The sequence below is a fragment of the Amphibalanus amphitrite genome, unplaced genomic scaffold (assembly GCF_019059575.1).
Source record: "Amphibalanus amphitrite isolate SeventyFive unplaced genomic scaffold, NRLGWU_Aamphi_draft 000210F_arrow, whole genome shotgun sequence".
Classification (NCBI taxonomy): domain Eukaryota; kingdom Metazoa; phylum Arthropoda; class Thecostraca; order Balanomorpha; family Balanidae; genus Amphibalanus; species Amphibalanus amphitrite.
In genome coordinates this window covers 168,946-194,170 of record NW_024881705.1, presented here as the reverse complement: position 1 = coordinate 194,170, position 25,225 = coordinate 168,946, and the positions used below count along the sequence as shown (strand labels likewise).

Sequence of the window (25,225 nt, the reverse complement as noted above, 5' to 3'; positions counted from 1 at the left end):
GCAGGAACGCTAACGCACCGAGCGAAAAAAATTGAGGAACGCTATTCCAGGAACGCACTAACCGCGGCCGGAGGAACGCAGGAACGCTAACGCACTACCGAAAATCGAGGAACGCGCCCAGCTCTGATATGCAGTGCTATGTCCTTGCTGCTCTTCACGGTCAGTAAGGGAGATAAAACGAAATCCAGGATAAACATGCCGTATTTCTGAGTAACTTCCCAATCCCTTGCATCATTGCACAACAAGCATTACATATGCAGGCTCCTAACGGTGCCCCGGATGCTTACATCACCGTCACGCAGCTCCAGTGAGAGCATGGCCCTGCCGTTGTCGCTCAGCAGGTTGACGAGCACGCCGTTCAGTCTGCTGGTCCTGAAGTCGAGCCTGAGGTCGAACTTGTCGCCTAGCTTGACTGCATCGGCTGCAGCATGGAAGGAATACAGATGAGGTGACATGAACATTTTTAACAAAGTGAGGCCAAATTTATTGGGTAAAATATAGACACCTGTACTGTATCTATCTGACTTCTGCTGTTTTCATGTTTTAAATGCTAAGGTCTTTGAGCGCAATTTTATTTGGCTGTTAAACTATCAAAACTCGTAACAGCTCGACATTTGTTACACTGTTGCTGTTTTGGCAATATTCCGTTTTTACCACGTCGTTGCCACTCACCATATTTGGCGAACGCGTCTCCTGCGAAGAAGGTGCCCAGCTCGACCCTGGCCATGCACTGGCCCACCCGGTGGATGATGTTGTTGCCCGAGGGCAGGTCACGCACGCGGCCGTTAATACCCAGCTGTTTCATACAGCCCTTGAAGCCCTCAGTTTTCTGCGGGACAGATGGCTGTGGTTAAAGGTTGACACATGACATTTGACGCTAGTGACTTGAAGGCCATTGGCTCCTCGGGTGCAATTTCCACGTGGCAGCTACTCTATTTTGAGCTCTTTGTCCCAAGCGGGTGGTAAACAACACTTTGCAGTGACATCATGACATTGACATATGAATAGTTGATAGGCCGGTAAAATTCAATTTTCGCGGCAAGTATCGACAACAGGCCCCTCCGCCATTACATCTAGGGCTCCCAATAGCAACCCCTCCTCCACACACCCACACACACTAATGAATAATAAAATCATGCAAACAACCACCACTCACCAGCATCTCCAGTTTCTTATGTCCGGGTATCCGCGAGTCGCTGTCCTGACCCCGCAGTTCGATACCCTGGGGCGGCACCCCGCCGACGTAGAGGGCGCGCCCCACGCGGATAGAGTGCGGACCACGCCTACTAGCCGGCGACGCCCCGCCCACCAGCAGCGTGTACTTGCGCTTCGCCTTGACAAGGGTGACCTGAGAGACGAGGTAGGGGTTATTGGTTAGCATGGCGGTGCAAAGTCTTTAGGAAGGGAGCACAGACCTGCATATGTCAGCAAAGAAAGGTTGTTTAGATTAGGAATTTAAATATGAACAGGAATGAGGATGAGGATAGCACACTTAGAATTGATGATAATATTGTGATGACAATAGATGTGCTGGTTTTGCAATATTATGTAACGTATTTAGTTATATAATATGTCGTATTACATAAAAGGTAAATGACCCTTCAGACATTGTGCCTCCTATTTCGATTACAGGAAGATAAAGGCGAATATGATTTAAAACAGTAACCACGATTATCTGAGCGATAAACAGGCTAAAACGTAGCATTCACCCAGTTCACTACGCTATTTTAAGCAGCTGAGAGGGTGTCGTAACATCAGAAGGTCAGATCCTGCATCCACTGATAACAATCGCAGAGATTCTGCGCTTTTCCAGCCGGGTTAAGTCATGAACCATTCTATCTTCTTCCGTCCTCCCGGTTATTATCCATCCTTTCCTTGCTCGTCTATCCCGTCGCATCGCACTAATTTCTATCACATTTCACATAATGCGTATTTCTGTCTTATTCCTCCTTCTGTAACATCCTATTTCATCTCATCCGATCCCATCCGATCCCAAATCCCACCCCTTTCCCCTCTCACCATTTGCCACTGTCCATCGTTGAGCCGCGCCCCGGCACTGAGCTGCACCGCCCGCCGTTTACGGCGCACCGTTAGGTGCACGGCGCCGTCCTGAAGACGCAGCGTCAGAGACGAGCTGCGCTTCCGAGACGGACTCTGCGGGCAGGGGAGGGGGGGGGGTCAGAGGGAGATATAAGGGTCGCAGGAAGGTCGATGGGTCAGTGGTGCAGAGATTCTGGGGAGGGGGCGGGGGCGGGGGCGGGCTGGTAGTGGTTGAGGTTCCTCATTGCGTAATTGTATATTGTACTGATCACCCGTCGGAAACAGCTGCGATTCTCTGTATGATATATAAACAGTCGCCTCAAATTAGGAGCCTAAGTATTTATTCGCCATTTAATCTCCTAGCAGTTACGTCCGAATTAATGGGTATACAACATATCTACATGGCATGATAAGCCTCAGAAAACCCACCTCCGTGTGCAGCAGCAGTCCGTTCGGATAGAACGTCCGGAAATCAAGCGTAATGTTAAAGTTCCGCCTGAGGTTCTTCCTCTGTACCGGTACAAAGACGTGGCTGAATGGATCGTCTCCCAGCTTCACGGCCCTGTGAAACAAGAAGAGAGGTGTTGTTAACGAAAATTGATGAAACTAGGGTTACCCGCGTGCTCCGCAACGCGAAGGGGGGATTTTTTGACCCGTGGGTATTGGGTTGGTCTGTGTCGATTTGGTTGGTAGATATCCATTCCGTTCGATTGCTTTTTGACGGCCAAGCATTTTGTAAGAAAACAAAAAGATACATCGCATCGAGGTGCCCGTGTCGTATTATCATGCGTTCTACTTTAGAATGATTCGAAAACTGGCGTGAAGTCTTTTGAGGGCCATCGATGAATTTCGCTAAAAATGACAATGTAATGGTTCGGAACATTTGCATTTTTAAGGATACTGTTGCTAATCATGCAAAAATGAAGAGTGAATGTTGGACAGAATTGAATGCTCTATCCAATGGTACCATATTCAATTGCCAAAGGTATCAGGTTATGCAGCAAACCCCGTGTGATTAATAAAGTGGCACAAAATTGACAAACACCATTTTCTCCTGTGATTTGCACCACCTTGATTTGGATCAATCAGCTTTTCACAATTTTGATATGAGAGGCGGTACCTTTCTCTTGCAAATAGGCGTTGATTCAACTCACTCCATTTAACGGTCACCTAAAAATAAAATTAATTCCAAAATCCCTCAAAAATCGCAATTTTTCAAATAAAAGTGCCCTCTCCGGAGCACGTGGCTCGTGCTATCCTCTGCATTGCACACTATTCAATAGCCCGTTCAATTCTGTACACGATGCTGTTTTCCCCGTGCCGGTCGGACCCCTGGTCACCAAGATATTGCACGGGGACCGGACCCGTGTCGGCCAAAATTTGCCGTTTTCGCCCGATTTCGCACGCCGATTTATACATGTAAAGTCTATGACGCGAATTTGCACTTTTTGGGCACGCGCCACGCGCTCCCTATCAATCCGATCGAGCTGAGAACCCTCAAAGGCACGTCGCGCATCCTTGATCTATAAGTTGTGCAAATTTCACCGCGCTAGGTGCAACGGTCTGGCCTGTAGTCCACGCAAAGCACCACCAAGTCGGGACCTCGGTAACGGACAGACGCACCCTCCTCAAATAGTAATATAGACAAGCGGCTGCGCCACTTGCTTTGCTGCGTGGTAGGAGAAAATTGCGGCACCAGCCAATTTGCTTTCGAATGGTGTTTGATTCATGTCGATGTGTCGTCTAGAAGCATAGATATGGACGGAAATGTGAAGAGAATTTAAAAAAGAACTGTTCTGAGGGCGTTGTTGGATGAAATTTGGGTGATACGGGGTCAAGACGGGTCAAAGGGGTCAGCCCCGGTCACTTTGGGTCAGGTCAGGTCACATAGGTCACCTCTCGTCCGCTGGGATCAGCCCGGGCCACTGTTCTGCTTTTGCCTCCACCACTACCCCTACCCCTACCACTACCCCTACCACTACCACTACCCCTACCCCTACCCCTACCACTACATCTACCCCTACCCCTACCACTACTACTACCCATACTCCTACCCCTACCCCTACCCTAACCCCTACCACTACCCCTACCACTACCCCTACTTCTACCCCTACTACTACCCCTACCACTACACCTACCCCTACCACAACTCCTACCACTACCACTACCCCAACCACTACCCCTACCCCTACCCCTACCTCCTACCACTACCCTACCCCTACCACTACCCCTACCACTACCCCTACCCCTACCCCTACCCCTACCCCTACCCCTACCCCTACCCCTACCCCTACCAACACCGCTGGGTCATGTCAGCTCACAGAATAATTGGATCCAATCAGTACTAAAATATCAGACTTAAAGTGTTCCCAGCCCTGTCCCTATTCGTGCCATTCCATTACCCTTACTCGATTTTGTCGGAAATGGCGCTTTGTGGCAAATGTGGCGCATTGCGACAAACGCGGCGCATTTTCACCCGGCGATTGAGCATGCATCCTGGCACCAAATTGCACCCATATCGGACCATATTTGACAAAACTGTGCGATTTGCGGCAAAAATGGCGTCCTTAGATAATTGTGACGCATTGCGGCAAACGCGGTGCATTTGTAAATTCCTATCACAAACTGTACCCATTTAGCGACAATCAACACATTTTTTCGCCACTATTTATTCAAATTAAAAAACTTGCCCATCCGCCAATGCGAGGCACCCGCCACCGATCGGCATGCATTTAGGCCACAAAGTTTGTCGACCCCGGCTCTCAATGAAGATCTACGAACCAATAAAAATTCCATTGGCGTTCTTCCGGCGCCCGCCACGCGCGAACCGTGCACCCCAGCGAGTCGGAACCTAGAAAAGGCGCTGACCCGCTCTGTCACCTATAAGGTGTGCAAATTTCAACCCCCTACGATATACCGTCTGCCCTGTAGGCCGGCTAAATTGAACCCACTACACGGCGTGGCGGACAAACAAACAGACAGACAGATGGATCCTGTTTAAATAGTAATATAGACAAGCGGCTGCGCCACTTGCTTTGCTGCGTGGTAGGAAAAAATTGCGGCACCAGCCAATTTGCTTTCGAATGGTGTTCGTTTCAAATCGATGTGTTGGCTAGAAGCATAGATATGGACGGAAATGTGAAGAGAATTTAAAAAAGAACTGTCCTGAAGGCGTTGTTGGATGAAATTTGGGTGATACGGGGTCAATACGGGTCAAAGGGGTCAGCCCCGGTCGGTTTGGGTCAGGCCAGGTCACATAGGTCACCTCTCGTCCACTGGGATCAGCCCGGGCCACTGTTCTGCTTTTGCCTCCACCACTACCCCTACCCCTACCACTACCCCTACCACTACTACTACCCCTACCACTACCCCTACCCCTACCCCTACCCCTACCACTACCCCTACCCCTACCACTACCCCTACATCTACCCCTACCCCTACCACTACTACTACCCATACTCCTACCCCTACCACTACCCCTACCCTACCACTACCCCTACTACTACCCCTACTACTACCCCTACCACTACCCCTACAACTACTACTACTCCTACGACTACCCCTACCCCTACCTCTACCACTACAATACCCCTACCACTACCCCTACCACTACCCCTACCACTACCCCTACCACTACCCCTACCACTACCCCTACCACTACCACTACCCCTACCCCTACCACTACCCCTAACCCTACCACTACTACTACCCCTACCACTACCCCTACTACTACTCCTACTACTACCCCTACCACTACTACTATCCCTACTACTACCCCTACCCCTACCACTACCCCTACCACTACCCCTACCAACACCGCTGGGTCATGTCAGGTCACAGAATAATTGGATCCAATCAGTACTAAAATATCAGACTTGAAGTGTTCCCAGCCCTGCCCCTATTCGTGCCATTCCATTACCCTTACTCGATTTTGTCGAAAATGGCGCTTTGTGACAAATGTGGCGCATTGCAGCAAACGTGGCGCATTTTCACCCGCTGATTGAGCATGCATCTTTGCACCAAATTGCGCCCATATCGGACCATTTTTAACAAAACTGTTCGATTTGCGGCAAAAATGACGCCCTTAGATAATTGTGGCGCATTGCGGCAAACGCGGTGAATTTGTAAAATCGTATCACAAACTGTTTCCATCGAACGGAAAATCAACACATTCTCTCGCCACTTTTTATTCAAATTAAAAACTTGCCCATCCGCCAATGCGAGGCACCCGCCACCGATCGGCATGCATTTATCCACAAAGTTTGTCGACCCCGGCTCTCAATGAAGATCTACGAACCGATCAAAATTTCATTGGCGTTCTTCCAGCGCGCGCCACGCGCGAACCGTGCACCCCAGCGAGTCGGAACCTAGAAAAGGCGCTGACCCGTTCTGTCACCTATAAGGTGTGCAAATTTCAGCCCCCTACGTCGTACCGTCTGCCCTGTAGCCGTAACAAATTGAACCCACTACACGATGTGCGGACACACAGACTCACAGACTCACAGACGGATTCTGTTTGAATAGTAAGTTAGATATGCAACGCAATGCGCACGAGAGCTATATGCGCTAACTAATATCAGATTCATAAAACAGCCAGGGTAAATAAATACGCTAAGAATTTTAAGAACTTTTTTAAGACTTACGGAAGATCAAAGATACCATTACAAAAGTCATGCTACCTACTTAATCTGCCTTCAAACACGATTTTCGCCGTCTCACCTGGCCTCCAGTGTGACCTGGGACGGTTTGTTACACGATGTCGGCTCCGGCTCACTGGCCATTTCGTGCAGCATCCTACTCCGGAACAGGTCACCGTTACACCGGCCCAGTGTGACGCGTTTGTGACGCAGCGGCGCGTCAAACTGCATCAGACTGGTGGGGCACGGCACGTCAGACGACGTCAGATATCACAGCGGCATGAGACAGAGCGGATTCTACCAGACGGACACTCAGGCCATGACGGGATGATAATGGGCATCACGTTTTCATGGGTTAAGAGTTTCCACGTTTTCCGTTTTCAATGCAACGACTCTCCGATATTTACTGAAAAAATGACACAAATAATGTGTCGCAGCTTATGATGTTGTCAGACATGTCTGAAGCATCCTACAGCGTGATAATTATATTGAAGCCTTTTGCGGTCCTCTAGTCGCTTCACCTGACTCTCTTCTAATATTCACCATCTCACACCGACCTGTCTCCGAATATGACGTCCGAGATGCATCCGTCGAAGGCGGGCGGTGCGGGGGTGCTGAGAGCAGAGGAGAGCTCCGGCGGCACCCCGCCGAGGAACAGACCGCCGCTCTCCGGCGCCTGGACGGTACCGGAGCGGCGCGGCAGCTGACCGGTGGCCACCACGATATCCGACACGCGCATCTCCAGTCTGACGGGAGGGACGGGTCAGGTCAGGGGCGGGTCAGGTCGAAGATAAAACGAGTTGGTGGGTCCTCAAAGACGGTGTTCCGGATAAACGTCCTAAACCTCAGCACAGGCAGTGTCACTTATGAACATACCACATCGTTACCGAACCCCTATGCCCAAAAATGAGAGGACAGCCCTGCTTCCTGCTCAACCTGGCACTGTCCGCTCCGTGACCCTCCGACTCACTGTCTGCGCTGTTTGAGCACGGTGACCGTGTGCGGCCGGCCGTCGTGGAAGGTCCGTTTGGAGGTGAGCACCGCCTCGCCGCCGCCGCCGTTCACACGCAGCTCCAGCTTCCCATCGCTCAGACTCAGCATGTAGTACTCGCTGTTGAGCGGGTTCTCGGCAGGCACCTGTCGGGGAGGTGGAGTTACAAAGAGGTCGGGGGTTCGGATCTGGATAAGGGCATCAATTTGACGGCGTCGATCTCTTAAATCTGTTTCTCATTTGAAATGACATCTCTCTACCCTTCCGCATGGTTTGCTCAATTTGACACAATATCCCAACCCTCCACCAGACATACTTACGATGATTACATCGACGATCAAGCGTGGTCAAGCCGTACTACGCACTACACACAACACGGGTGAACATTGTTCTGGACCACATGGTGCATTTGGTCGTGCCTGTGCACAATGCACATTGTACATATAAATTGTACCCTTTTGTACCCACTTGTACCCATTGTACCCATTGTACCCTTCGTTATGACCAACGTGCGACATCGAGCATTGAAAAAATATATAAACGGATACGCGGTATTGAAAGGCTTGCGAGCTTGTAGTTACATGCATGCAATACAGGGCATAACACATGGCTCAAGTCACGAAACGGAAATGCACTAGACAGTCATTACGAAGGTTGTTAATCGGAGTGGGTGCATTCACAATAGCGATTAGTCATCTTGCATGTGAGAATAATCGTGCATTGTGCATATATATTTTATGCAGAGCTCGCAGACAGCTGAACGCAGCCTATTCCAGCTGAAAACGGTGCCACAAAAACATCATCAGTGCCACTTTCGGCATTCCACATAACGTTGTGCTCCGTTCCACGGGTCGACCAGTGCCGATACATGAGAACATTCAGTGCAGACATGAACAGTACCGGGCTCAGGCCCCTCACCCTTCTCTGTCTCACTGCTCTGTCCTGGTCAGTCGCCGACTCCGGCAGCTGCTTCTCATCCTCCTTCACCAAATCGTGCGACAACGTCACCATTTTCACTCAGTTATCACCAAATGGACATCACAACTACACCAAAGCTCCACCAGTAAACCAAAGCAAGAAGCATGCAGGCTACCACCAAACAACACTTTAAAGTAAGCGCAAAATGTCTAGGGCAAGAGCTTTGTGATAATTAAAAGGGAGTAAGCTGGGTTCAGAATAGTACAAAAAGATAAACTGCAGGCTGCATAAGTTATACATTAGTATGTTCGCAACTAAGAAGAAAAAACTGACAGCAAGCCATCCAGCTTCTGCATTAAGCTAGTAAAAAAGCAACTCTGAAAGAGTCATACGCAAGAGAACTAGTAACTAAAAAAGAAGGGCATTATTTAGCCAGATAAAAATACGACACACAAAACACCACACACCACCGTAAAACCCCACTCCCACACGGTAAAAGCACTCCACAAAACGTCTGTCCTCAAGTACCCAAACAACCAGCTACGATTTTAGTTTGGCAGCCACTACCGTCTACTACCGTGTTTACCTTGGTCGCGAACGTGGAGAGCATCAGCAGGCCGTTTGGCACGGCAGTTTTGAACGTGAAGCCCAGGGTGGCGGTCTTTCTTAGTCGGCGTGAGTTCAGCTCCACGTACCCCTCGCCGTGGAATCCAGCTGTCTTCATTAGCTGCCGGACATACACGTGGGACACATGAGGGAAATCATGGAGCGAAATGTCTTCCAGTGTTGGCTGGCGCATATACTTTGATCGCTAGCAACGGTTTTAAGGAAAAGTGAGTCACAACCAATGCATAGCATTTTACGTTGAAAATATTGCAACAACATTGTCAAGTGCCACACATCGTGATTTCATTTGCACACCATGCCAAGACAATAGACGGAAGCTAGGTTATATCTCAAGGCTCTCAGTATACCGCCCTCATTCCTATCGTAACTCCTCCGCTCACCCACCACTCCATCTAACTCCTCTCAACTACCGGCTACACTCCCGTCGAACTCCACTTACCTGCCGTCCACACTCGCGCGCCACTCCGGTCGAGTTGCCGACCAGGGGATTCTGGGCCGTCTGCCCGACCTGCAGATCCTCCACGCAGCCCAGCAGTGGCACGAAGGTCACATCCGGCCAGCGGGCGCGGTCAAAGTCGGGCGGCACGCCGCCGAAATAGAGCCGGGAGGAGTCCAGGCTGAGCTGGTAGCGCGGACGGCGGTAGCGCGAGCGGCCAGACGACTCCGGGTGGAAGGTGCCCTCCTTGAACTCCTCGCCGTTGTTGATCTTCAGACCGACTGAGGGCGAGGCAGGGAGTTTATAGTTATCGACTTCTTGGGCAATATTATCGCACGATCGAACTGCACCCAAGATAGAAGCAAAATAGGTGTCTCGATGCAAATACATTCATGTTTGGACAGTCACTAGCCAGATGCATGTTAGGGCGAAATTCTATATCCTATCTACTATACTATTTGTAGAATGAAACTCTGTCTGTCTGTGTGTTTGCACGGTGCAGAGGGGTGCTTTGACGCCGTGCGCAGGTCAAACGGTGCGGTCGATGGGGTTGAAATTTTCACAGCGTGTTTATGACGTCACGCGCACGTGCAGTGTCGAGGTTCGAGTCTCGGGGGGTCGATGGTTCGCACGTGGCACGCCCTGGAAAAAGGTGCATTTTCTCCAAATTTGCTCGGTCTTCAAGTCATCGGCAGCCGGGTTCGACGAACTTTGCAACTAAAATGCATGACGATCGGCGGCGGGTGCCTCTCATTTGCAGATTGGTAGCATTGGTAGCTTATTTATTTTGATAAACAGAGGCGAATGAAGGTGTTCATTTTCGGTAAATAAAGACAGTTTTCAATGCGCTTAACCGAATGCACCGCGTTTGCCGTAGTGCGCCACATTTGTCACGAGGTGCCATTTTTGCTGCAAATCGCACAACTTTGTCAAATATGGTCCGATAAAGGAGCAATTCGGTGGAAGGATGCATGACAAAATGACAGGTACAAATGCGCCACGTTTGTCGCAACGCGCCACATTCGTCACAAGGCGCTATTTCCACCAAATATGATTAAGAATGATGGAATTACACGAGTAGGAGCACGGTTAGGAACTCTTTTTTTTAGTTGATCAGTTTATCTGATGGTCTGTGACCTCAAATGACCCAGTGGTAGTGGTAGTGGTAGGGTAGTGGTAGTGGTAGTGGTAGTGGTAGTGGTAGTAGTATTGGTAGTAGTATTGGTAGGAGTATCGGTAGGAGTAGCGGTAGGGGTAGTGGTAGTATTAGGGGTAGTGGTAGGGTAGTGTTAGGGGTAGTAGTATGGGGAGTGGTAGGGGTAGTGGTAGGGGTAGTAGTAGGGTAGTGGTAGCCGGTAGGGGTAGTGGTAGGGGTAGTAGTACGGGTAGGGGTAGGGGTAGTGGTAGGGGTAGGGGTAGTGGTAGGAGTAGTGGTAGTGGTAGTGGTAGGGGTAGGGGTAGTGGTAGGGGTAGTGGTAGGGGTAGTGGTAGGAGTAGTGGTATGGGTAGAAGTAGAATAAGTGTGGTACAGACCGATCCAATGTGACGTGGGGACCTATACGACCTGGCCTGACCGAAGGGGACCTGGCCTGACCCAGTGTGACCAGGGATGGCCAAGTTGACCTGACTTGACCCCATACCTATGACCCAAATTTCATCCAACTAAGTTATTATGTTCAAAATTTTCCTCTGTACGTTTCCGTCCATATCTCTGCTTACAGACGACAGATCAATTCAAATCAAACACCATTCGAAAGCAAATTGGCTGCTGCCGCATTTTATGGCTACGCCGCGAAGCAAGTGGCGCAGCCGCTTGTCTATATTACTATTTGAGGAGGGTGCGTCTGTCCGTTACCGAGGTCCCGACTTGGTGGTGCTTTGCGTGGACTGCAGGCCAGACCGTTGCACCTAGCCCGGTGAAATTTGCACAACTCATAGATCAAGGATGCGCGACGTGCCTTTGAGGGGTCTCAGCTCGATCGGGTCGATAGGGAGCGCGTGGTGCGTGCTCAAAAAGTGCAAATTCGCGTCATAGACTTTACATGTATAAATCGGCGTGCGAAATCGGGCGAAAATGGCTAATTTTGGCCGACACGGGTCCAGTTCCCGTGCAATATCTTGGTGACCAGGGATCCGACCGGCACGGGGAAAACAACATCGTGTACAGAATTGAACGGGCTATTGAATGGTGTGCAATGCAGAGGATAGCACGCGCCACGTGCACCGGAGAGGGCACTTTTATTTGAAAAATTGCGGTTTTTGAGGGATTTTGGAATTAATTTTATTTTTAGGTGACCGTTAAATGGAGCGAGTTGAATCAACGCCTATTTGCAAGAGAAAGGTACCGCCTCTCATATAAAAATTATGAAAAGCTGATTGATTCAAATCAAGGTGGTGCAAATCACAGGAGAAAATGGTGTTTGTCAATTTTGTGCCACTTTATTAATCACACGGGGTTTGCTGCATAACCTGATACCTTTGGCAATTGAATATGGTACCATTGGATAGAGCATTCAATTCTGTCCAATATTCACTCTTCATTTTTGCATAATTAGCAACAGTATCCTTAAAAATGTAAATGTTCCAAACCATTACAGTGTCATTTTTAGCGAAATTCATCGATGGCCCTCAAAAGACTTCACGCCAGTTTTCGAATCATTCTTGTTGTGAAATGCGACCACCTTAGTTTGTGAGCTCCAGCCGGGCCGGCCGGCGACGCGCGCGCGAGTTGTGAGCCGCTGTGGACACGTGACCGGCCGCCTGCGGGCGAATTGGGCGGAGCCGACTGCGGCGGCGGCCGCTGATCAGCGGTCAGTTGGCGTCCTGATCTCGAACCCGTAAGGTACGGCCTTTTGCGGCTGATCTTTGCACACGGGTAGAGTGACGGCGCGACTCAGGCACCGGGAGAGTGCGGCCTTGAGGCTGACTCCTTGCACCCCGGTTGCTACCGCTGGTCGGCTAGGCGTCGGGGAGGGGTGGAGGGTCGGCTATCGGTGGCGGCGCGGGGTAACCCGGTGCCAACCCCAAATTGGAACCTTTGTGGTGTAGTGTATTTCTGGATCGGATATCGGTAAGGTCAGCTAATGCTGTTTAACTCCGACAATTGTCGTTTAAAGGGTGGCTAGTCACGGGTTGTATTTGATTGTGCTTATCATCACAATATATCGCGGCACTTCAACGCATTTCTTTAAGTAGTCGGTTGAAACTTACAGTCGATCCGGTCTTAGGTTTTGTCTGAATACAGTCCACACTTTTATACACGGCCAGAGTCGCAACATAGTCCTCCGGGGGCCGGATGTAACTGTACCTTTGGAATTTTTCGATCAGTCATTGTCGGTCAGTAACTGCTTGTTTTTTTTTAGACTCCCTTTCTGAACATTGCCTGTCATGGAGGAATTGATCGCCACTAGGACTAGACTTCGCTCAAAGGCCACAAAGCTCTGCAACGATTTAAAGGCTTGTCGGCAGGAGGATCAAAGATCCTTGGATCAGGATCAGCTGGCATTGAAAATCCACCATGTCGAGAAGCTGCTGGGCGAGCTTCAAGGCACCCAAATTCAGCTTGATAAGGTAGGGCAATCGGATGAGACCAGCCATATCCAGATGATGGAGGATGAGATATTTCTGAGTTCTCGAGTTCTAGCCCGCCTCGAGAAGGCTGCCGAGGCCAGGGGCGTGCCTGTGCCGGGGAACTCGACAGCGAACTCTGAATTCAAATCCTCTCTGGCTGTCAAAATCCCAGTTTTCGGTGGCGACATCATGAAATGGTCAGAGTTTTGGGAGTTGTTTATGGTCTCAGTTCATCAGAATCCTGGTTTCGAAGATGTTCAGAAGTTTGTCGTGCTGAAATCGCATTTAGCTGGTGCAGCCCTTCAGGCCATTCAGGGTATCCCAGTCTCTGGCAACGGCTACGCCGAGGCTGTGGCAGTTCTCAAAGAGAGGTTTGACCGAAGTGAGCTCTGCCGAGAGACGCTCATGAGAGAGCTTTTGAACATGCCTGCAGTCCGCTCCAATGATCTGAGGGCCCTGCGGTCACTGACGGACCATATCGCTGCCCACACCAGAGCCTTAAACTCACTCGGTGTCACATCAGACAGCTTCTCTTCACTCTTACTGCCCATGGTTAAAGAGAAGCTTCCAGAGAGCTGGCGAGTTGAGTGGGCAAGACAGGGAAAAACACAGTTCGCTGATTTTCTTGAGTTCCTTCAGCAGGAGATACGGGTGCAGGAGTATGCGAGAGGTGTAGCGGCACCAGATGCTCCCTCAAGGTCTCCAAACTCCGCGGCCTCTGTAGCTGCCACCCTGAATGCACAGCGCATGCCTCGCGCTTCAAACAAACTGTGCCCTGCTTGCTGCAGTGGAACGCACCCGCTCCCACAGTGCCGATCATTCTTGAAAATGGATCCTGAGGCTCGGTGGAGAGTTGCGTCGGCATCAATGGCCTGTTATTGTTGCCTAATAGGGGGACATCGCGCTCGAAGCTGTCGGGCTGGAGGCTGCAGCGAATGCGGACGGAATCATCACGTCCTGCTGCATCGCCACTCCGATGCCCACTCTCCGCAGTATCCGGGTGTTGGGGTGGCACCCACGACTGGTGCAGATGTGCCCTCGCCGGCTGGTCTGCGGCCGAGGGGTGCAGAGGTGAGGCCCCAGGACGGCCACTTGGAAACAGGACAGCGTCCATCCAGCTCAGGCCCTCCGCAGCCCGCTGCTGCTGCGCAGGCGCCGCCGGTGGGTCCGTTCAGGCCAGAAACGGTCCCAATCAGCACGGCTGGGGCAAGGACAGAATCACGTGATTTCAATGTCGGACGGCATCGTTACCAGGCTGGTGGGGGGAACATTGGCAATTGTTTCTTCCAGACAGCGCTGGTCAGGGCCGGTGATCCCCAGAACGGTCGAATGGTTCGGCTTCTCTTGGACGGGGGATCAGACTCCTCTTACATACGCAGCTCCCTGGCAGAGGAGCTTGGACTGCCGGTCGTTAGCACCGGGACCTTCTCCTGCATCGGTTTTCAGGAGAAGCTCGAGGAGCCACGGGAATACGACCGAGTCAGGATCGATTTGAACAGCCGGTTCGATGACGGACATGTGACTATTGACCTATGGAGCACGGAACGGGTGTGCTCTCCCCTTCCGGTGCCGTCCCTCTCGAAGTTGCCCGGTCAGATGCCCGAGATGATGGCCGATGATTTTAAGGGAGGTGAGATTGACCTGCTAATCGGTATTGACAACCTCTATAGAATCGTGCAGTGGGAGCAAGTCGGTGTGGGTGACGGACTTCGGGCTGTCGCCACCGTTTTCGGCTACGTGATGCACGGCTGCCACACGCACAGTGACAGATGTGAGGATTCTCTGTGCCGAAGGACGGAGAATCTCGCCATGAGGACGACTGCTGGAAGACTTGGCGAGGAGAGCGTCGGTCCACATGACGGCGAGATGACGGACATGCTGGTTGATCCTGTCCTCGAACCGGGGAGAGGACTGACGGTGACCGACTGCGTGCCGGCGTCCCATAAGGAACCACCCATCACTGAAACGGGGGGAGGACGGACAGTGGCCGACTGCGGACTTGCGTCCGATTCGGAGCTGTCTCCGGCCTCAGACGGTGTCGCGTCTCTACATCGAGGGGCTCGATATGACAGAGTTGATCGGGTCCGGCGGCGGCGCCGTCGCCATCGTCGTGTCGATGCTCATTTGACAGATTGCTGGAAGCAGGCCGTGTTGCGTGCCTGGACTCTGTCGCCGCGAGGAAGACCTACCCGTTTGCCCAAGGTGGGAGACGTGTTCCGAGTTCATAGCGACAGGCACCGCGGTCGCTGGCCTTTGGTCCTGGCTGAGCGGCAGATCTCTGGGCCTGGCAGGCACGGACGAGCGGACAGGAGATGTGTTCCGGACAACTAGGTGGCCAATGAAGAAGCTGAATCCTTAACTGTTTTGATGATTCTAGACTGAACAGCAGTTGTATTGAAGTGTTTGAAAAATGTAAATGGCCTTATGAATGTATTTATGTGTGTCCTGACCTGAAATGACATTTATCGGGTTGCGCTTGACTTTTCTTTCTTTTTGCAACAGACCCTGTCCTGACGCGTGAGCTCTCGGTCAGCGAAGCAGCGGCATGGTGCTCTGCGGTGCTTCACCGGAACGGTCTTTTGGACTGTCCGGTCACAAGCAATGGACAGATGGACCGGTACGGCGGCTGGACGGTGACACGGCGGCCGGACGCTGATCGCACGAAGACCGGGCGCACTGGACTTTCCCGGAATGGCTCAAGCTGAAGCCAGGCGAAGCGAGTGCGGTGTGCGTGTGCCTAGCTGGACACTGGGCAGTGACGTGCAGTGACGATGTGTACGTGATGCGGCGGACGCGGTGCTGACGTCACGGTGATATCGGTGATTCATTGCGTCCAAGATGGCAGTTCATTTTGTGTTGAAAATTTGTTAATTTTCAAGGGGGGAGTATGTTGTGAAATGCGACCACCTTAGTTTGTGAGCTCCAGCCGGGCCGGCCGGCGACGCGCGCGCGAGTTGTGAGCCGCTGTGGACACGTGACCGGCCGCCTGCGGGCGAATTGGGCGGAGCCGACTGCGGCGGCGGCCGCTGATCAGCGGTCAGTTGGCGTCCTGATCTCGAACCCGTAAGGTACGGCCTTTTGCGGCTGATCTTTGCACACGGGTAGAGTGACGGCGCGACTCAGGCACCGGGAGAGTGCGGCCTTGAGGCTGACTCCTTGCACCCCGGTTGCTACCGCTGGTCGGCTAGGCGTCGGGGAGGGGTGGAGGGTCGGCTATCGGTGGCGGCGCGGGGTAACCCGGTGCCAACCCCAAATTGGAACCTTTGTGGTGTAGTGTATTTCTGGATCGGATATCGGTAAGGTCAGCTAATGCTGTTTAACTCCGACAATTGTCGTTTAAAGGGTGGCTAGTCACGGGTTGTATTTGATTGTGCTTATCATCACAATATATCGCGGCACTTCAACGCATTTCTTTAAGTAGTCGGTTGAAACTTACAGTCGATCCGGTCTTAGGTTTTGTCTGAATACAGTCCACACTTTTATACACGGCCAGAGTCGCAACAATTCTAAAGTAGAACGCATGATAATACGACACGGGCACCTCGATGCGATGTATCTTTTTGTTTTCTTACAAAATGCTTGGCCGTCAAAAAGCAATCGAACGAAATGGATATTTACCAACCAAATCGACACAGACCAACCCACGGGTCAAAAAATCCCCCCTTAGCGTTGCGGAGCACGCGGGTAACCCTAGTATCTCCTATTAATCATAAGGAGGCTCAATCTAGCTAAGCTGCAATGAACAGAGAATCAAAATGACAAATTTAATTTTGCGGTCTTGCCATACATCTTGGAACTGCGCTCAAGCAGCCTCTGAGCTTTGTATTAGGTCCCCGAGCACCGGCAACACTCGACCGAGCTCTGTACGGGTCTCTCCGCCCCTCACCGTCTCCGCCTGACTTGGTGGCCTCGATGGTGGTCCGTTCGCCGGTGTTGTAGCGCCCGTTGGACGTCACCACCAGGATGTCACTCTTGTTGAAGCCGACCCGTGTCACGATCTGTCCGTCACGCAGCTCGATACTGAAAAACTGGTCCTGTGGGCGGCAGTGAATACATGTGAGACGATGTGCTTTAAACTTTGTTCACTGCCAGTCACACATTTTGGCGATTATCTCTACTTTTTCGAGTATGTATCGCCAAAGAGTTACAAAATGCATTCACCCCATTGCAGTTAGTCATGGGACTTTTTATAGAAAAATGTTTTGCAGTTAGCACATTTGTAATACCTAGATACTACACATAGGACTCAAAAACACGTAGGAGTGTTGCGATTATAGTGATCAACCATACGGGGATTTATAAATTAAAATCGCAACTTAACTTGCCCGTCCCGTCCCATTACCTTCTCCTCATTGACAGCCAGGAACAGCAGGGCGTCCTCGTCGAACGTTTTGACGTTGAGCACCACCGAGTAGAGCATGTTCTGCACGCGCCCGGTGGGGTTCAGTGCGGGCAGCTCGGCGTAGCCGCTGCCGCTGAAGCTGTACCACGACGAGCTGGCCAAGATGCCGTCCGAGCTGTATTGGAAGGGTAGGAGGGAGGGGTGAGAGAGTAGTCAGTCTTATGTGCGATGACGTGAAAACACTTGCTCGTGGATAATACAGCGTGGTTAAATTTACATATAATGGCATGACACATTTTATTGCAATTAACTGCATGCGACAAAATACCTTTTTAATCTGGAACACGATTCGAAACCATAAAGTTTGTCAATCCCCAAACACTGACCTGGGCCCGGCACGGCAGGCGCCGCATCCCTCGTTGTGGGCGAAGTTCCACAGTCCCAGTGGATGACCGTTCACAGTCGCCTCGTACAGACAGCCGGCGAATCTGGCGGAGAACACGGGGAGTCACGGTGTTAGGGAGGAAGAAGAAAGAAAGCCGGGGGGAGAAAGGGAGCTAGATAGAGAATATGCCTCAGTTCGTTGGTATTTAATTATCAGAACCAAGGCACCTCTACATTATCCAAAACCCAGTCACAAAAAACGTCCCCCCTTCCGCCTCCCCTCCGCTCACCGTCGCGTGGTGGTGCCGACGTCAGGCCCGTCGGACGGCAGACCCACGTACACCCGGTCTGACGAGGTCAGGTCCATGATGGACAGACCGTCAGAGGTCGAGTTGGACACGGTGTCGGGCAGATTGCCGCGGTCACCGGCCGCCGGACGAACAGAGAGACGACCCAGGCTGCCGATCCTGTGTGCGGAGAATGGGTCAGACAATGTATGGCCAGAGTGTGATCGGAAGCAGGTCCAGTTGGTACTGATACAGTGACTTCTACTTCAGACCACAAAACGAAGAAGCACTTGGACTTATTCAACGATAATCTTATCACTGCCATGCAAATCGTTTGGTAATAGTTTTAATTAATTAAATGCGCACTATCAGCACTGATTGTCTCTAATTAATCAATCGAATCTCTATTTTATCTGCTTCTATATGACAAAACATTTTCATATGTTCAGTTTCGACCGACCGATTCACGCACCTCTCTGCGTCGATGATGTACCAGTGCTGGTCCTTCATCAGCTGCTCGCTGTTGGTCTTGAGCCGCCGCGGGTGCTCCACCATCCGAGTCTGGCCGCCGTTGTTCCACAGGAAGCGGATCCGACGGTTGACCATCTCCAGAGCCATAAAGTCGCTCTGAAATTAATATAGAACCGTGAAATTTGGACTAATAAACATGGCAGGGTCGCAGGTTTAAGTTCAGGTGCGTGTAACAAGTCAGAATGCTATAAACGGAGACGTTTCTTTCCAGTAAATCTCTGACGTTTTGTTGATGACTTTTTATGAAAACAATCTATTTTAAACAAACCCTATAAACACAGAGAAGAATAACTGTCCGGCTGCCAGCATTTCTTCCGAAAACATCCTCTTGGTCTGTTCCATCTACGCCTTTACTCGACGTATTCACATAGCTCGTGAACCACTATCTGCATTTTCACCCAGCCGCCGCCCTGACCTCAGTCTTTGACGGCAGGTAGAGCAGCAGGGCGTCCCGCGTCTTGGGGTCCGAGATGGCGTAGTTGAGCCGCACGGAGGAGGCGGTGCTGGGCTGCAGCTGCGGCGCCTGGTACGTGCGGCTGCACAGACCGCCAGGCGCTCCGCGCTCCGTCAGTGAGACCCGGATCTGAGCGGAGGGCCATCAGGGTGGGGGTCAGGGGGTGGCGACGCGACTAGGCCGAGCCTGGTGTAATTACTGATATAAATTAAACAGCTGCGTTACGGGAAGCATATATCTTACGACGAATACCGGAAGAAAGCGGCAAGAAAACGCGTTGAGTCGATTTTCCGTGATGCAGAAAGTGCCAAATGTGACGAATAAGAAGCAAAGCAACGGCAAGGATTCAATAATGTTGAGAAAAAAAATATTCGACGGAATCTAAACTGAAAGCAACTCCAATCTTCATACGTCAAGAGCAACGGTGAACTGCTCTGGAAACGCAATCATTCGTTTCCAGGTAAAACACTCCATACCGCTCAGAACCACTCACATTGGTCGCCGCCTGGCGCGCCTTGAGGATCTTGTTTTTGAGCTGGCGCAGCTTCAGTCCGACGTTGTCGCTCATCTCGCGGAGTTCGTCCACCTGATCCTCCACCTCCATTGCGCGTATGTCTGCCTCGGTGATACTCAGACGGGCCGCGGACACTGCGGGAAGGAGGGGGGGGGGGGGTGACCGTGGTGACTACAGGTGATACTGTGGTGTATTCAGAGATTGTCGGACAATTGTATGGCAACGTTATACGGACAGCTGAGTGGATTAGCATGGGTTAAGGCATAGATAACAAGGTAATTTATTAGGCGAAGGAAATTGCTACTCGAAATTGAATATCACAAAAGTGAGTAATGAAACACAAACTATACTATTACCTCTGGAACCATTTCAAATAACAACATTCATAAAACGAGTGAAACTTTCCTTTTCTGTCGTATCGGGGTAACACCAGCCCTCTTCCCGAGGACTGGCGATTGAACGCTTCTCAGAGCTGAAATGTCTATTCACTGGCCCTATACGCCGCCTCTCCCAGCCTCCACTCACGCATGGTGCTGAAGTTGCCCATGCTCTCTGCGCCGCCGCCCTGCACCAGTTCCATGCCGGGTCGGAGCACGGTGTCGATATTGTCCTCGATCCTCTGGGTCCGCTCATCCACCTTTGAGACGGCGCTGAGCACGGCCATGGCGTCCGCAGAGGCGGCGCGGGCGGAGTTGGCCAGCTCTGTGGGAGGGGTGGAGGGTGTACGAGTTAGTGGGGTGCGAGAAGGGGAGAGAGAAGAGGCAAAGAGGGCGGGTATGAGAAAGGAATCTCGAAATCTAAATATAATAAAAAACCTTTGTCAACAAGATAATTTACCCATGAAGTAGGTACAAAACAAAAAACATTTTAAACGCTCACCATCCACGTTGTTGAGCGCCAGCTGGGTCCGAATCTCCTCGTTCTGTTCTCGCGTGGCCCGCAGAGTTCCATTGATGATGTCGATGCCGGCGCGGCTGGCTGCCATCTTGCCAGATAAAACCACCACCTGGTGAAATGGGAGGCGGCTGTGATCACGGGAAATGTACGGCTTGATAAATGTCGAAATTATTATTTTTGGGAAATATTGATCAATGATGGCGACCACAAAAAAATCGTTTTCGTCAATAGCAGTTCGTGAAGCAATGCAAGCTGGAGACAGTCTCATTGCAATTTAAGTTGTCGGACCAATCACGGCAAGATGAGAACCAGGGAAGCCCACCTGATGTCGGAGGTCTTCTGCCTGTTCGAAGAGCACCTCGGACTTCGTTTTCGCCTGGGTCCCCAGAGAGACTAGGGAATCCGTGTCTCTGGGATATGCCTGAAAGCCGAGCGAGAAGATGTAGGTACTAATCAGTTGGGTACTGCTCTAAACCATAGATAAAACAAGGTGCAAAACTTTTAAACATTTAACAGCAAACGCAATGATATTGATAGGCAAAACAAAACATCGCTATGAACCAAGCAAACACAAAGACCAGCTATATATTCATAGCCTCTGTGAGTTTTGCCGTCTGATATTAGCACAGTGTGAACTGTGAAACCCACCTGTTCGTAGGCCCTCTGTCCAGCGGCGCTGGCGTCCTCCGCTGCCTGACGAGCAGAGTTGAGCGCGTCCACGATTTTCTGATAGGCCTCGGCAGCCTGCAGTGAAAGATCCGCTTCCTGGCGGGTCGCCTGGAACGAACTGGCAAGGGGAAAAACAGGTCGTGGTTAGAAACAGCGTAAAAGCTTAGATTACGGCCGATAGATGGCACTAGTAGTGACGCCTGAATGATGCTGCGCCGCATGGTGCGTATAATCGTCAATAGATGGCGGGAGCACTTGGCGCCTGAGTGATACTGTGCCGCATGGTTCGTATGATTCCTATTAGATGGCGGTAGTAGTTACGCCTGAATGATGCTGTGCCGCATGGTGTGGTTATTGCTCCATATATGGCGGTAGGGTTGCGCCTGTAGGTTAGGGTGTCCCAAATTTCACGAAGTTTTCCAATTCACTTAGGATACACCGGGATCCCGTTCCTTGGTTCATTTGAACCTCACACACCAATTTATAGAGTAAACTACCGGTAAACAAGGTTGCCGCTAGTGCTCTGAAGTTTTATTTGTATTTTGGTGTTATATGATAATGCAGCGTTGTAGTCTCCGAAAGCAAAATGGGACATCTGTGTAAGCAACGTAGCAATGTTACCTTCTCCGATGCTCAGTGATGCTCAGATCTCACGCACATTGCACACTGATGAAGATCCGGGTATATGCACGCATACACAGGTGTGTAACCGTGTGTGTGTGCGTACCCGTATGCGTCCGTATGTGTGTGTATGTGTGTGTGGGTGTGTGTGTGTGTGTGTGTGTGTGCGCGCGCGCGACTGCGTGCGTGCCTACCGGAGAGAAGGCAATGCCCGTTTTAATCTTGGTGTGATTGATTTCATGTGCCGATGATTTTGTTCAGGAGTAAGTGATCAAATACAGGTCTCAGGTTGGTGCTTCAAATGTCTCGCTTCAGATCGAACCGTCTGCGGCAATGGCACACCACATAGACGCAGATTGAACGGAATCAAATTGATATTGAAGCTATGGGTATTACCTTCGCCGTACCCTGCTCTGAGACCGTCTACGCGTAACATCACTGTATCCTGCTCCGAGATTTGTATAAACAAACATCATACCCTGCTCTGAAAACTGTCTAAAACATCGTACCCTGCTCTGAGATCCGTCTAAAACATCGCACCCTGTTCTGAGATCCGTCTTTAACATCGTACACTGCTCTGAGATCCGTCAACAGTATCGTACCCGGCTATGAGATCCATCTAAAACATCGTACCCTGCTCTGAGATCCGTCTAAAACATCGTACCCTGTTCTGAGATCCGTCTTAAACATCGCACACTGCTCTGAGATCCATCTAAAACATCCTACGCTGCTCTACGATCCATCTGCACTATACAGTCTACACGTAACGTCATCACACCCTGTTATAATATCTGTCTACCACTGACCCATGTAGTCCTTCGTGTGACCGCAAAACGACCTGTGCCACGCCACCACCTGGGCCAGCGCCTGCGGCTGGTCCTCATCTTCCGTTCTGTCCATCAACTCCTGTGCCAGCTTCACTCCGCCATCCGCTCCATCATTTACAACTGCCAGACTGTTGTGAATAATGGAAAAGAATTGACGTATTTGTGAACTGCTTTGTAACCTGAGATATTTTCCCATTTTTTGACAGGCTCTTGCAACCATTCGAGGGCGCAATCGTCCAGATTCTGGATGAGTGACTATGATTCTCATAGCGGGGTGCAACCATTCAAGGGGGCACTCATCAAGATTCTGGATGAGTGCGCCCTCGAATGGTTGCAAGAGCCTATCAAAAATGCAAAAGTATCTCAGGTTACAACGCAGTTCACAAATACATCAACAGTCTGGCAGTTGTGAATAATGGAGCGGATCGCGGAGTGAAGCTCGCACAGGAGTCGATGGACAGAACGGCAGATGAGGACCAGCTGCAGGCGCTGGCCCAGGTGGTGGCATGGCACAGGTCGCTTTACGGTCACACGAAGGACTACATTGGTCTGTAGTGGTTAGACAGATATTACAGCAAGGTGCGATGAGGTTACGTGTAGACTGTAGACTAGAGTGTAGATGGACCTTAGAACAGCGTAGGATGTTTTACATGGATTGCAGAGCAGTGTACGACGTTTAAGACGGATCTCAGAACAGGGTACGATGTTTAAGACGGATCTCAGAGAAGAGTACGATGTTTTAGACAGTTTTCAGAGCAAGGTATGATGTTTGTTTATGCGGATCTCGGAGCAGGATACAATGATGTTACGCGTAGACGGTCTCAGAGCAGGGTACGGTGAACTTAATACCCACCGCTTCAATATAAATTTGATTCCGTTCAATCTGCGTCTATGTGGTGTGCCATTGCCGCAGACGGTTCGATCTGAAGCGAGACATTTGAAGTACCTACCAACCTGAGACCTGTATTTGATCACTTACTCCTGAACAAAATCATCGGCGCATGAAATCACTCACACCCAGATTAAAGCGGGCATTGCCTTCTCTCCGGTAGGCACGCACGCAGTCGCGCGCGCACACACACACATACACACATATGGACGCATACGGGCACGCACACACACAGTTACACACCTGTGTATGCGTGCATATACCCGGATCTTCATCAGTGTGCAATGTGCGTGAGATCTGAGCATCACTGAGCATCGGAGAAGGTAACATTGCTACGTTGCTTACACAGATGTCCCATTTTGCTTTCGGAGACTACAACGCTGCATTATCATATAACACCAAAATGCAAATAAAACTTCAGAGCACTAGCGGCAACCTTGTTTACCGGTAGTTTACTCTATAAATTGGCGTGTGAGGTTCAAATGAACCAAGGAACGGGATCCCGGTGTATCCTAAGTGAATTGGAAAACTTCGTGAAATTTGGGACACCCTACTGTAGGTAGGCTGTGCCGCGTGGTGCATACAATTCTCAATAGATGGCGGGCCGTGTTGCGCCTGAATGATGCTGTGCCGCGTGGTGGTGTCTTTATTTCCCAATAGATGGCGGGAGTGGTAACGCCTGGATGCATGCTGCACCGCACGACTTCAAATAGGAACGGACGATTATCGCGACAAAAATAGGAAATGTAACGAATATTGAGTAACTATTTTAGCAATAGATGATAACAAGCGGTAACTGCATTAGTTACCAACAGATGATAGCGGTGTTGACAGACAAAATAACGATTTTTCGTTGTTTCCGAGTAAGCCGTCATCCCTCGACTGGCTCTGCCCATCCAGTGCCAGTGCCCATCATGTTCCAGCACCATCCCCGCTCCCGTCTCACTCACCCCTCCAGCCGCTCGGCCTGCGCTGTCAGCGTGGCGGCGTGCACCTGGGCCGGCAGCACGTATCGGATGCGGTAGTCCTCACTGAGCTCACTGAAACTGTCTGTTCGCCGCCGCAGTCGCTCCTCGGCCCGTTCCACCTCAAGCTGTCGGTCACGGAGGTCCTGAGAGGATGGGAGGAGAGGTTAGGTGGGTGATAGCCGAGTAATTATTAATTCTGAAAACTGTTAGTATTGACGACAACAGCCTTCAAAATGAATGAATCTAAAAGGTGGCGATCAGCTGGCATCATTAGCTAGAAATTCATGCTATAAATCGGCTTGATGTGTGTAAATAACCGTGTCATTTTAACGACAAAATCGATTTTATCCCTCCTCCCTTCGTTATGCTTCGATATCTCATTTCCGTCATTCAGCTCCTATCCCAGACTCACGACGAGATCTCCCTTGGCGGCGTCATACAGCAGACGGGTCTCCGCCAGCAGGCTGGACGTGTTGGTCAGCGTGCCGTCACACATGTTACCCAGGTCCTTCACCGCCAGCTGGTCGTTTCTCAGTTCCGTCAGACGCTCCCGCAGCGCCGGCAGCAGCCGCTCCAGCTGCGCCATGGGAGGAAACGCGGTCAGATGGTTGATGCATTCATAA

At 50.9% G+C, this 25,225-nt stretch overlaps 1 protein-coding gene across 2 annotated transcripts in view; it reads right to left on the bottom strand.

The window, feature by feature from the left end:
* Positions 1-25,225, bottom strand: part of LOC122385153 (laminin subunit alpha-2-like) — a 51,639-nt gene that overhangs the window by 3,174 nt on the left and 23,240 nt on the right. The window contains exons 18-41 of one of the 2 annotated variants that reach the window (XM_043373223.1): positions 25,015-25,179; positions 24,585-24,745; positions 21,277-21,415; positions 20,951-21,049; positions 20,611-20,737; positions 20,257-20,433; positions 19,711-19,865; positions 19,179-19,346; positions 18,705-18,859; positions 18,236-18,412; positions 17,948-18,049; positions 17,562-17,736; positions 17,106-17,253; positions 9,653-9,930; positions 9,173-9,313; positions 8,587-8,649; positions 7,648-7,814; positions 7,235-7,423; positions 6,760-6,912; positions 2,470-2,602; positions 2,020-2,154; positions 1,157-1,348; positions 673-829; positions 288-421 (exon numbers count right to left, since the gene is read on the bottom strand). In XM_043373223.1, the coding sequence (XP_043229158.1) occupies positions 288-421; positions 673-829; positions 1,157-1,348; positions 2,020-2,154; positions 2,470-2,602; positions 6,760-6,912; positions 7,235-7,423; positions 7,648-7,814; positions 8,587-8,649; positions 9,173-9,313; positions 9,653-9,930; positions 17,106-17,253; positions 17,562-17,736; positions 17,948-18,049; positions 18,236-18,412; positions 18,705-18,859; positions 19,179-19,346; positions 19,711-19,865; positions 20,257-20,433; positions 20,611-20,737; positions 20,951-21,049; positions 21,277-21,415; positions 24,585-24,745; positions 25,015-25,179 (3,690 nt within the window). The remainder of the gene's footprint in view (positions 1-287; positions 422-672; positions 830-1,156; positions 1,349-2,019; positions 2,155-2,469; positions 2,603-6,759; positions 6,913-7,234; positions 7,424-7,647; positions 7,815-8,586; positions 8,650-9,172; positions 9,314-9,652; positions 9,931-17,105; positions 17,254-17,561; positions 17,737-17,947; positions 18,050-18,235; positions 18,413-18,704; positions 18,860-19,178; positions 19,347-19,710; positions 19,866-20,256; positions 20,434-20,610; positions 20,738-20,950; positions 21,050-21,276; positions 21,416-24,584; positions 24,746-25,014; positions 25,180-25,225) is intronic. The other variant, XM_043373222.1, reaches the window with a different exon arrangement.